At 44.0% G+C, this 13,156-nt stretch overlaps 1 protein-coding gene across 1 annotated transcript in view; it reads right to left on the bottom strand.

Moving 5' to 3' along the window:
- LOC141182798 (gastrula zinc finger protein XlCGF66.1-like) overlaps nt 1-13,156 on the bottom strand; it is a 362,704-nt gene that overhangs the window by 8,262 nt on the left and 341,286 nt on the right. The window contains exons 2-6 of the mRNA XM_073660910.1: nt 8,019-8,165; nt 7,710-7,889; nt 7,503-7,626; nt 7,325-7,422; nt 7,046-7,127 (exon numbers count right to left, since the gene is read on the bottom strand). Of these exons, the coding sequence (XP_073517011.1) occupies nt 7,046-7,127; nt 7,325-7,422; nt 7,503-7,626; nt 7,710-7,889; nt 8,019-8,111 (577 nt within the window). The 5' untranslated portion in view covers nt 8,112-8,165. The remainder of the gene's footprint in view (nt 1-7,045; nt 7,128-7,324; nt 7,423-7,502; nt 7,627-7,709; nt 7,890-8,018; nt 8,166-13,156) is intronic.

Genomic DNA, 13,156 nt, shown 5'->3' with positions numbered 1-13,156 from the left:
AAATTCCGATCCCGAATTCAATACCAGGACAATGGTCATATGATCCTTACTTTAAAGGATCCAAACTCTGATGCACACATAGAGGAGGTCTGCATCTTACGGGCGCTACCCACGGTTATGATTAACATATCAGATACGATTAAAAAATCTCCCAAAAAATCCCAGGTTAGCTCCATACACAGAGGAAATCCCTTCTCATCTGTGGTCACAAGGCCCAGACGACATTGGGAGATTGCCGGTAGAACCAATACAGGTGTACCTCAAGCCCGGAGCGCCCTTTCCCAAGGTTCGCCAGTACCCGCTCACACATGCACAAGAACAAAGTCTACACCAGCAAATTCACACCTTGTTAGAGAAAGGGGCACTAATCCCCTGCGTCTCCCCGTGCAATACGCCGTTGTTCCCCGTAAGGAAAAAATCCCAACTGGGGCAGCCGCCCGCTTATCGATTGGTGCAGGATTTGAGGGCAGTAAATGCAGCGACAGTCTTGGAAACTCCTGTGGTGCCTAACCCACATACACTTCTCTCACAAATACCATCTACTGCAGCCTGGTTTACAGTAATTGATTTAGCAAACGCCTTTTTCAGCATTCCACTACATAAAGACTGTCAGTTTCTGTTTGCATTTGCATATCAGGGCAAGCAATTGACTTGGAAGGTGATGCCGCAGGGAGCGCAGAATAGCCCTAATCAGTTTGCAAAGAACATGTCTAGCTGTCTGCTGCTGTGGCAGCTGGACAACTCTGAGGTAGTACTATTACAATACGTTGATGATCTTCTTTTGTGTGCCCCCCCATGGAGCAAGTGTCCATCAGGACCAGTGTTAGCCTCCTCAAGCATCTAGCAAAACTGAATTGTCGAGTCTCAGCCTCGAAACTTCAGTTTTGACTCGGTCAAGTGGTTTTCTTAGGCCACTGCCTTACTCAGGGTGCCAGACATCTCACAGAAGAAAGAAAGATGGCCATCTACCTACTACCATTCCCAAAAGATCCCATAGAGCTGCAACGGTTCCTCAGACTATGTACATATTGCAGACAATGGATCCCAGGCGCCTCACGTCTGATGCAACCCCTATATGATGCATTAAAAGAAGACACTCTGGCTGGTGTAAACAACAAGGACCACCAAGAACTGCTGCAACAAGCCTTTGAGCAACTAAAATCAAGGATAATGACAGCCCCTGCCCTTGGAAACCCGGATTATGCTCAACCTTTCCATTTGTATGTCTCCGAGACAGGAGGGCATGCAGCCGGGGTTACTCACGCAGAGACACTGTACAAAGCAGCGCCCGGTCGGTTATTACTCAGCGCGTCTGGACTCAGCAGCCAGGGCCTCCCCCAGCTGTCTACAAGCGGTTCACGCCACACAGCAGTTACTTGAAAAAACGGCAGACATCATCCTTGGAAATGAGACTCACATTTATGCTCCACACGATATTGCGGCTGTTTTGGCTTTACAGCAACCTAAACATCTGTCCACACAGACACCTGCGGCTGCAGTGTACGTTGATTTTGCCAGAAAATGTGAAATTACACCGGTGCACCACCATCAACCCGGCCACCCTGCTACCAGCACCTAAAGGAGAGGGGAAAGAGGTTCCACCACATGATTGTCTGGAACAAATTACTGCGGAGTCAACTCCACTTGTTTTATTGGTGGAAGTACCCTTGGATGGCCCAGAACTTACTTATATACGGATGGATCCAGATATGCTGACACCTCTGGCAGGTTTCATACTGGATATGCTGTCACAACTGAAGATACATTGGTAGAGGCAAAAGCCTTACCTCCCAGTAACGTCAGCACATGAAGCAGAGCTCAAAGCTCAGATTGCTGCTTGTCAACAGGCCGAAAGAAAACGTGTGAATGTATTTACTGACTCGAGATACGCCTTCGGGATTGCACATGACTTTGGGGAGATCTGGGCAAGGAGAGGCTTTGTCACGACTGCAGGTTCTCCTGTGAAAAATGCTGAAAGCGTCAGACAATTGATGGAAGCGGTACAACTACCAAGACAGTTGGCTGTTGTAAAGGTAAAAGCTCATACCCGACCAGATGCCCCTGAAGTAAGAGGTAATGCACTTGCTGATCTCCATGCTAAGCAAGCAGCTCTTCTTCCAATATCCATGTCCATGGCTGTTACGCGGCAGCAGACCAAACAGCTAAATTCCATGCCAACCCAGGATCAACCTGCAGAAAATCATCAACCGGTCCCTCCAATCACAAAGCTACACTGCACATAGCAAAAAGTCTCTAAAGAAGAACACCAGTCATGGAAGGAGGCGGGTGCTAAATTGATAGATGGGCTATGGAAAAAGGGACAACTGTATTGTTTGCCTCGACTCCTATATCAGGCAGTTGCAGCCTGGGCCCATGGACCGGTGCATCGAGGGAAGAATCAAGCTTTGCTACTGGTACAGTAACTCTATTGGGCCCCAGGAATTTCCACCGTGTTGAGCGCACAAAACAAAGGTTGCACAATATGCCAAACCTGCAACCCAGGCAGATTACAGAACGTACCGACAAAACACCTTGCTAAACCAGAGTATCCGTTCCAACGATTGCAAGTTGATCATATCACTCTCCCTAAAGCAGGACGATATGAATACTGCTTAGTGGTAGTGGATAGGTTTTCCAGCTGGCCAGAAGCATTCGCCGTTCCAAACATGACTGCCAAGACTACCGCCAAGAAGGTGGTCTCTGAAGTTGTTTGCCGGTATGGAGTCCCAGAAGTTATCGAAAGTGATCAGGGACCAGCCTTTTCCTCATGCGTATATCAAGAAATACTTACCATGATCGGATCAACAGTGGCGCTGCATACTCCTTACCATCCACAGTCAAGCGGCAAGGTGGAGAGATTGAATGGCACACTGAAAAGGCAATTGACCAAAATGATGCAGGAGACTACGGTCCAGTGGCCTGAGCTCCTTCCCATTGCACTATATCACATACGCACCACCCCCATAGGGAAACATAAACTGTCACCCTATGAGATACTATTTGGGTCACAACCAGCTATAGCTAGATTTACCCCACAACAATTATCAGAAGAAACAGATCATGTTGTGCAATATGTGATTCAGCTTGCCAAAGCCTTAACTAACACCCATGCGTTAGTATCATCTTCTATTCCAGATCCAGCTGATGCAGAAGGTTGTCATACCCTCAAGCCTGGATATTATGTGTATGTGAAGAAGCATGTTCGGAAACACGGACTATGACGGAACATACCAAGTGCTCCTGACAACCCCAACAGCAGTAAAACTTGAAGGGAAGTCAACATGGATCCATGCTTCACACCAAAAGTCAACCATCTTGAGATGTTTTGTGATAATTTGTATGGTTGGACTAGACAATACCTGGAATAGCCTACAACAGAGTACTGACCCTTTTAATAACAAGTTCATTACTCACCACCAAATTTTGGTACAAGAATTGAGTCAATTAGAGAACAACCCGCTCAGTGACTGTTGGATATGTACTTACTCACCAGTTTCAGCTGCTAGTATGCCTTTTCTGGCGGTCCCAGTTACTCTGGAAGAAATACTAAACTGGCCCAATTGTAGCGACGCCCTTGCTAATAACGCTACTAAGTTTAGTAGATTATGGAACACAACTGTAGGTATAACAGTAGTTGGGTGGGTGGATCTTCCCTGGTGGCAAGGAAATCTTACTGCCACCAGTAAATACCTACAATTTCTTGCCCTTAAAGGAAACAAATGGGTGCCCAGAAACAAGTCCTCCTTGACTAATTTAGGCTTCAAACCAACTGAAGGTCTACAAATCAGTTTTAATGCTACTCCTAGTACGGCAGATGCTTTTAAACCATCATTGTTGGAAAGATACATTCATAATCACTCATGGGTACATGCAAATCTGTTTATAAAAGGTACCAATGACACATGTTATAAAATATCTGGTAACATCCCTTGCAATGAATCTTCTGAATATAAGCCTAGTGATCCAACATGTGGCAATCCGGATATTGGATATTGTAGCCCCCTGTGACAAATGCCTTCATGGTATATGTTATCAAATAACACCGTTTTTATCGATTTGGTACATAAATTAGTATTACAGCACTCAGCTTTATGGAATCTGCCATCAGCCACATATTGGGTCTGTGGGAATAATGCGTATAAATGGATATCAGTCGGAGTAGGGGGGGACTTGTACGTTGGCCCGACTAACACCAGCCACTTATCTTATTCCCCACAGTAAAGTAGATATGAGAACCATCCCTCTTCATACCATCTATAAACATGCCAAGAACAACACCCCACGCCCATCAGGAAGACCTCATTTAGTACAAATGAGTATACCCAATAAGATAGCCAGTACCGTCTTCCTCTACCCTATTGTAACACAAATGTGGGACAAATCAGTGGAAGTCACTGACTACTTAGATGACCAGATTTGGAGTGTGTTAGAAGTAATTAATACTACTGTTGCGGTGCAGAATCAACTTACTATAGTAGCTAATCAACATACTTTAGTGCTGGACTATTTGACAGCAGCTCAAGGAGGGATGTGTCAGGTTATAGGCCCAGCCTGTTGTCACTATATTGACCCCGACTCTACCATACGTTTAAAGACTAAAATGGAAGACATTAGGAAACTCAGGGAAGAATATGACAAACATAACAAATTGACCAAAGACAGTTGGTGGTCTGATATGTTCTCCTTTTTAAATCCTGCTAATTGGATTAAAGGGATTGGTGGATGGATTGCTGGAATATTACAAGGAGTGTTGCATATTGCTGCTTGCATCTTGCCAGTCATCAGAGAGCAAGGAGAACGCTGTAAACCAACATCCAGTGCTACTATACACGGACCTCGCAGATGTAACCAGCATTGAGGACCTTGAAGGCAAGGGAATGATGACCGTCACCCGCTTGCCTCGATCAACCTCACGTCTGAAGATCAGAGCTTTATGATTATATCAACGGACAAGGGGGGGATGGACATGCCGCGACGGCCTCAATTGGTAACAAGGGCACTAATTGAGTGAAGACCAATGTCCCTCAGGCTCAAAACATGACCCTGGGATAGCACCTCTATTGTTGATAATAACATCATTTTTAGGGGGGAAATGTAAAGGACATATCGATATTCATGCTATAGTTACTTCATTTTGTGCTTGCTTCTAAAATCATGTTATTATTACACCTTGCATAGCATACATTCATTCATTCTTTTCTCCTGCTTCACATGCAATTTTCTCACAAGAACCTTTTCTCTCAAGAACATTCTATGAAATACACTGCTCCTGTTATCTAACTAGTCTGAACCGGGATGTATAACCTTGTAACTTTCCATCATGTGCCGAACTAACGATAATATGACCATATGTGTGTTTCCGTAATAATCGTACTAACATTGGTTTAAACCTGTAGTATGGCTGTAGGTGATTGGCTATTGATATACTCAAAACAATATATAATGCTAAGTAAAATAAATGGGATTAGAGATTCTCCAAATCCTCCCATACAGAGCTCTGTCTTCGTCTGGTTTCCTGATTGCAATCAACCTTGTAACATAATAATCTGACACTCACTTGGTCAACCGTGAAGGGTCATTGCTGCCCTCCCTCAACAGTGACCTCGGCCAGTTTACTGACTACTTTTGTGTGATTTTGTATTTTCTCTGACCTTCATGTTCTGACCCGGCTATCTGACTATTCTTCTTGCAATCTCACACCACAGAACATTAGGTAACACTGTGGCCCAAGCTTAGCGGGTCTCTGTCTAAGTCCATAGCCATGTAGAGGGGTTAAAGGATGATGAGCAAGGCAAACCCTGGGATCTGGAAAATGGAGTAGATAGCGCTAAGCCTGTTTGTGGTAGCCATCTTTTGAGCTGTCAGGTGACAACGAACAGTGTCCATAATACATTGTGTTTGCACACCATCCCAGCAAGATCTGCATTCAAATAGCTAAATGGCGCTCCTCCCCTTCTTAACCTGCCATGTGCCCAGACAGTAGTGTACAACTGTATATAGGGTATTGTCAGATTCAAGAGAAGTTGAAATATTATTTGTAAGGTCCATTTGTTTCCTATTATCCTTTGTGAAGAATTCCAAAGTTATCACCACATAAAGTGACACACGTCAGATTTGAAAAATGGGGCCTAATTAGGAACACAAAGCTGGCTGCAGGAAGAGGTTAAATCAGAGTATTTTGGGCACTAACTACTATAGTAAAAACTGTGACTATAGACAATAAGACATCTACTGAAATGATCAAACTCAACAGTCTCCATCAGTAAGTAGTGAGTAACTAGTGGTGAAACCTCTCTGGGGTAATTGGAGTATGGGGCTCGGTGGCTCTTGGCATCTAAACTATCGTAAGGGACAATATTTTCTGTCAGATGAGTTTCAAGAAGAAATATTAGACGTTCAAAGAGAACTTTTTATAATAGTGCATAGATGAGGCGTCTTAAATTTAGCTTAGAGATATATCGTGGCACAGGTGTAATGTTTTTTTTTGTTTAGTTTATCACAATCTGGTTTGAAGTTAGTCGGTTTTAAAAGAAATTGAAAAATCAGGATAAAGGGAAACTCTGTGGTTATTGTACAGAAATTCACACTCGGCCCTCACTGCACATCTAATGTTGTAGATCATAAATGTGAAGTTTGGCCAGAAAGACTGGACCTGGTCTTGTAGGGACCATATGAGCACATTCAGCAGCACAGAAGGGAGAGAAGGTAGATTCATCTAATAAGATATCAGGGATCTAGGAAGCCAACAGCATCATTACCCTCCGCTTTCTCTTACAGTCCCATCATAATATTTTTCTTCAAGTAATTTTCTGGCTTTGTGGTTTACAGATCTGGGCAGGTAACGTCTCCTAATCACAGGGAGTAGGTGGATCCTCCAGGTTGTAAGTCGTTTGAACAGTTTTGGGTGGAAGAGAATGTTGTGGTCTAGAGGCAAAATGGTGATCACACGATTGTGATACGGCCGGACTACACCACCGATAAAGCAGCCACAGCCGGTGACTGAGAAGAATCTGTGACTTCTCTGTATTTAGTGGTTACTACTCACCTGGGTAGTCATATGTGGGAATCTCCTCTTTACACCGCTCATCACCCCTTTCTGTAGTATTAATATGGGTCAGATCTTCACCCTGAAACAAATATTGTAAAAGTCACAAACAGATGATAAGTCACATCTATAATTCACTCTAATCCTGCCATCTCCACCGTTCTCATTACACAAATAGAAAACACATAATACTGGTGGATAAAACAAGACAGAACACAAGACCTTCACAGCCGTCTACACATCAAAAGGGAGATCTCATTACACCTTCTCTCCATCTACCTGATGATCCTGAGGAACATTGGGATCTTCTTGTTTACAGTCATATGGAAGAAGAGGATGGGGACATCTCTCTGGTGTTGTCCTCTTACTGGATAGATCTGGAGGAAACACATAAGGGACTGAATTCATTCTTTACATAGATAATTATAGTCCGTGTGTATTTAGTCCTGTCTATTACCTGGTGATGTGAGGGTCTGAGGAACCTCCATCATGACGTCTTTGTACAAATCTTTGTGTCCTTCTAAATACTCCCACTTTTCCATGGAGAAATAGACAGTGACATCCTGACATCTTATAGGAACCTGACACATACAATGATACAGTCATCCCCCCGATCCTTTCATTGTGTTACTGTATAATATCCCAGTATTCCCAGCAGTGTCACCTCTCCAGTCAGCAGCTCAATCATCTTGTAGGTGAGATCTAGGATTTTCTGGTCATTGATGTCCTCATGTATCAGGGGGTGAGGTGGGGGCCCTGTGAATGGGCTCAGGGGTCTTTCCCATCCCTCAGACACATGGACCTGATGGCGCTCACTAGAGGTTTTCTTCACTACTGTGTAATCCTGGTTATGAAGAGACACATTAATAAATCTCCCTCCAGACATTTCCAGAGTCCTCACCTCTCCAGTTCTGTCCATCTGTTATTCCCATAGATAAGAATGATGTAATGTGACGTCATCAGAATCTCTCACCTCTCCAGTAAGCCGGAAGAGGATCTCTAGGGTGAGGTGTAATATCCTCTCCGCCATCTGGTCTCTGTCCAAATCCATCTTTGATGGGTCCATAGGGAAAATTCTCTTTAATAGATCTTCACTGAGAGGATCTGATATTTTAGGGACCTGAATGAGAAGATGATGAGCCGATGTAACATCATAAAAATCCTGTGTAATAATACAATTACTGGAGATAATAAAGGGAAACATATGAGGAGATTTATTATTTTACAGTATTTAGTTTTCTTCTTTACATCTAGTAATAAAACCTATATATTTTAGGCCACAGACAACAAGCAGTTTCTTCCTTGGAGTCTGTAGCTGAACACGTTTCTCAAAGACTCATCTTCCATAAAGCTAATTCTAGTCTCATTTACCGACACTGGAATCGGCATTAGCAAAACTGCAGGAGATATTCATTACACGTAACATGAGAAATAACTACTTCATGATGAGTATGACATTCATCTTCTACTACAGCTCTAGAACCATATTTAGCCAGAGTGCTTCACTGACTACATCTCCACCGGTCGTCTATATGAATGTCTCCCGTCTTCCCTGGACTGTAATCTTCTATTACATTAGATCTCATGTCTGATTCACACACAGAAGTTTGAGGCTTTGACACATGGTAAGGTTTTTAATATTATACAGAGTAGGACTATCCCGAATGGGTTCACCTTGCCATGGTGGGATAGCTTTCATGCTATTTTTGATCAAAAACAGACCGCCGGGGGGAGCCGCCAGAAAAATGCTCGAGTTTCCCATAGACTTACATTGGGCTCGTTGCTCGGGTCGAGCACCCAAGTATTCCAATGTGCTCAACCCGAGAATCGAGCACCCGAGCATTTTAGTGCTCGCCCATCACTAGTTCTGAGTTTAAATCCCTGGTGCGGAAAAAATAAACTTTTGTTTTTTAAATGATGTTGGCGAGCACAAAAACTTCACTGATGCTTGGCTTTGATATCTGACGACTTTTCTCACACATCAGAATAAGAATCACAATTACTTTTAGACCCCTGAGTATTATCATGGTTAATCTCATAAGCCAAGAAAAACTTGTAGGGACACTGAACTTTTTATTATTAATTATATTATTATTATTATTATTACTATTATCTTTTCAAACCAAAACTATGTGACACAGATGCCTTACCATTAAGCTGTAGGTTCATTATTTGATTATTTAGGTAGTGATATATAATTATAATAATTACATAGCAAAAGTAAATTGGGAGTTTGCAGCCAGTTCTTGGGTAGATGGAAATAAAAATTGACAATAAAGAAATGTTATCATTAGACCCCTTTAAGAAATTATGCAAATGTACAGTCACTTGGAAATAGATATGTAGTAAATTAGTGCCTCCCAATTTACTTTGGCTATGTAATTTCGCATGCAAATACACAGCGTGTCTGAAACTCTTTAACACGTCAGGATGACAATCAAAATGTCAGATATTAAAAAGTAAAACACCCCTGTAGTTTGTGTGCTAAATAGGGATAGTTAAAAAAAAATAAAAATAATAATAATAATATTTCTATGAGGATTTTAACTGTGACACTTTAGTTTCAGAGGCTGACGCCTTACCATTGAGCTATCCAAGCAAGTGATAGCTACTAGCAGCTTTTCTTGTCTTATGAGATCAACCATGAAAATACTCAGGGTGACTAAAAGTCATTGTGATTCTGATGTTTGAAGAAAGTCACACATCAGACTCACACATCAAAATCACACATCATTTGAATCTGTCTTGCTTGCAGTCTGTGCATAAGTCCCAATGAGTTTCAATCAGATTTCCACTGAAAATCAGATAACCAAATGGAACTCCAAGGTCTCTTCAACTGAGTTAATAGCTCAGTGGTTAGTGCACTGGTGTCTGGATACAGAATTTTAGGTTCAAGTCCCATCAGCGAACAGTGACTTTTTTTTATTTTTTATTATTATTATTACAGTTGTAAAAGTCACTTATCAAAGTCACTAGTCAGAAACACTAGTCAGACAGGGTATTTAGCCTCAAACTGACATCATTATGATGTTTGATTTTGATATCTGATCATGTCCTAAAATGGACACTGTACTCCTGTGACCGTGTTAACCCCTCTAGTTGCTGGATGCTTCTGGAGCACAACACTACCTGTCTCTTGTGCTTTTGTTACTGCTAATAGTTGCTGAATGCTTTTAAAGGAACAGCACTACTTCTGCATGTCACACTGCAACAGCACTACTTCTGCATGTCACAACGGGCATTGCAGAAAATGACCTTGGTGGATGACGTTCAGGCATTCCTAGTTTGAAAGGGTCGCTGAGATGGAGAAACTTACGCCAGAGCAGAGGGCTGATGCATTGGCGCGTTACTTGACGTGAGAGCCCCAGAAGGTGTACTATGATTTAGCTTTGCAGGACGCCAAAGGGTATGGCAAGCTAAAAACTGAGATTCTCGCCCACTGGGGTAATCACCGGGACAAACAACCTAGCTTCCAAATGTTTGACCTCTTGCACCTGGTCCAGAAGTTGCTGGTACCGGATTCCCCTACACCTGCGCAGATGGTAGAGCGGGTGGTGATGGACCGGTTTGTGCACTCCCTGCCAAGGCCCATACAGACTTGGGTTGCCCAGGGTGATCCCTGGAATACGGATGACCGGGTTGGACTGGTCGAGAGATACCAGGGGGTTGAAGGTTCCTTGGGAAGGCAGCCCACTCCATACTGGGGTTCCCAACAGGGGGCGGAGACTCAAAAGGGGGTGGGCCATCCAAGGTCCAAAGGGGCGGGGGAGGTGGTGCCTAAGGTCCCTACAGGTGATGTTGTTTACTGGAGGTGCCACGGCCCAGGCCATATAGGCACCCATTGTCCGCTGAGCCGATGGACTGCAGCATAGGACGCCATTGTTCATATTATGCTTATCCGACCTGCAGTGTGAAATGTCTACCCAGCGAGGGGCCACAAGCATGTCCTGTGAAGGTGAACGGACAGGAGGTAACGGCACTGCTAGAATCCGGGAGTCTGGTGACCCTTGTGATGGCCACCCTTCCTCTTCAAATGATCCCGGGAAAAAAAGTTGGCGTTCGGTGCATTCATGGTGATGCTAAGGACTACCCCATGGCCAGAGTAGACATTGAAATGGCTCATGGTACTGAGTCCCACAAGGTCGGCGTCGTTCAGGACTTGTTGCACCCTATTACTATAGGCTGGGACTTTTGTTTGTTTTGGGATGTGTGGGGGAAGAGTTCCGGGTTCACTGGCTCAGATAAGAAACCAGTTAACCCTGAGGAGGTATCACCACACCCAGAGTCAGACAGGTTTCTCTTTTGTGTCCTTGTTGGGGATAAGGAGGTAGTGCTCCCCGGGTCTGCCATTCCGGAGTTAGGGGTGACCAGCGAGAATTTTGGGCTTGCCCAACACAGGGACCTAACTCTGAAGGAAGCCTTTAATAATGTCACTGCTATAAATGGGGTTACACAGGAGCCGGGGGCTGACACATGGTTTCCCCATTTTATGATGAGTGGGGAGTCGTTGTACCGGGTCAAGAAAGTGAGGGAGGAGCGAGTGGAGCAGTTAATAGTGCCGGGCCCCTATAGACAGAAGGTGTTGGACATGGCCCATTGACATGTCTTGGGGGGGATATCTGGGAGTGGAAAAAACACAGGAACAGATTGTGCAGAGGTTCTATTGGCCGGGATGTAAGTATTGCAAGTCTTGCCCTACACGCCAGTTAACCGCCCCCACCTCTCACTTTTAAAGTCCCCTTGTGCCTTTGCCCATTATTGTAGAGCATTCAAGAGAATTGTTATGGAAATTGGTTGGTCCCCTGATTGAATCTGCTCGTGGGCAACATCAATATACACTGCTCAAAAAAATAAACGGAACACTCAAATAACACATCCTAGATCTGAATGAATGAAATATTCTCATTGAATACTTTGTTCTGTACAAAGTTGAATGTGCTGACAACAAAATCACACAAAAATCATCAATGAAATCAAATTTATTAACCAATGGAGGCCTGGATTTGGACTCACCCCCAAAATTAAAGTGGAAAAACACACTACAGGCTGATCCAACTTTGATGTAATGTCCTTAAAACAAGGCAAAATGAGGCTCAGTATTGTGTGTGGCCTCCACGTGCCTTGTCGAAAGGTTTAACAAGACTCTGAAGAGTATGCTGAGGAATGCCATAGAAAGGGCCGCAGAGACTGGGATTGTCTCCTACCGTATCTCTTGTTCTCCATCCGAGAGGTTCCACAGGTCTCTACAGGGTTATCGCCATTCGAACTACTGTATGGCTGACATCCGCTGGGTCTCCTGGATGTTGCAAAGGAAACCTAGGAAGCGGAGGTCTCGCCCCACAGGAGCGTCATCGCGCACGTCGCTCTGATGCAGGAAAGGATTGCGAAGGTGATGCCCATTATGAAAGAACATCTCCTCCAGGCACAAGAAGCTCATGCCAGAGTCTACAACCGGTCAGCCAGAGTGATCCAATTCAATCCGGGAGACCGAGTGCTCGTGCTAATTCCTACGGTGGAAAGTAAGTTCTTGGCCAACTGGCAAGGGCCGTATGAGGTGGTGGAAAAAGTGGGTGAAGTGAACTACAAGGATCATCAACAGGGACGACGTAAGCCGTACCAGATATATCGCGTCAACCTCATCAAGCCGTGGCAAGACAGAGAGGCTGTGGAAGCTCCATGCTTGCTGGGCAAGCCAGAAGGTGACGTTGGAGGAGTCGCAATAGCGGAAACGCAACCGAAGGCCCAGAAACAGCAGTGTCGAGAGTTGTTGCAGAAGAACCGGGATCTGTCTACAATAATGTACTGCACCTACGCTACTTCTCATGAGCTAGAAGTCCAATAATGTCCATTCCCTAGTGTGCATGTTCGGAAGTGACGTATTTTACACTGAAACGCTAGATAAACATGGAATCAATGGCACTATATAAATTAATAATAATAATAATAATAATAATAATAAAAAACTGATTGCCGCCGCTTCACTCGTACCTGTGACTGCGCATGCCCGTAGTTATCATTCCACACTGGAGCGCATCTAGGATCATTGTCACGAATGCGCATGCCCAGATGTCTGCGTTCCATGCCGGAGCGCATATGGTATTGGATTGCATT

This window comes from Phyllobates terribilis, unplaced genomic scaffold, assembly GCF_046119375.1.
Source record: "Phyllobates terribilis strain yellow unplaced genomic scaffold, ASM4611937v1 Scaffold_36__1_contigs__length_13169755, whole genome shotgun sequence".
Lineage (NCBI taxonomy): Eukaryota > Metazoa > Chordata > Amphibia > Anura > Dendrobatidae > Phyllobates > Phyllobates terribilis.
The sequence above is the reverse complement of the archived record's forward strand: the minus strand, read 5'-3'. Positions and strand labels throughout refer to the sequence as shown.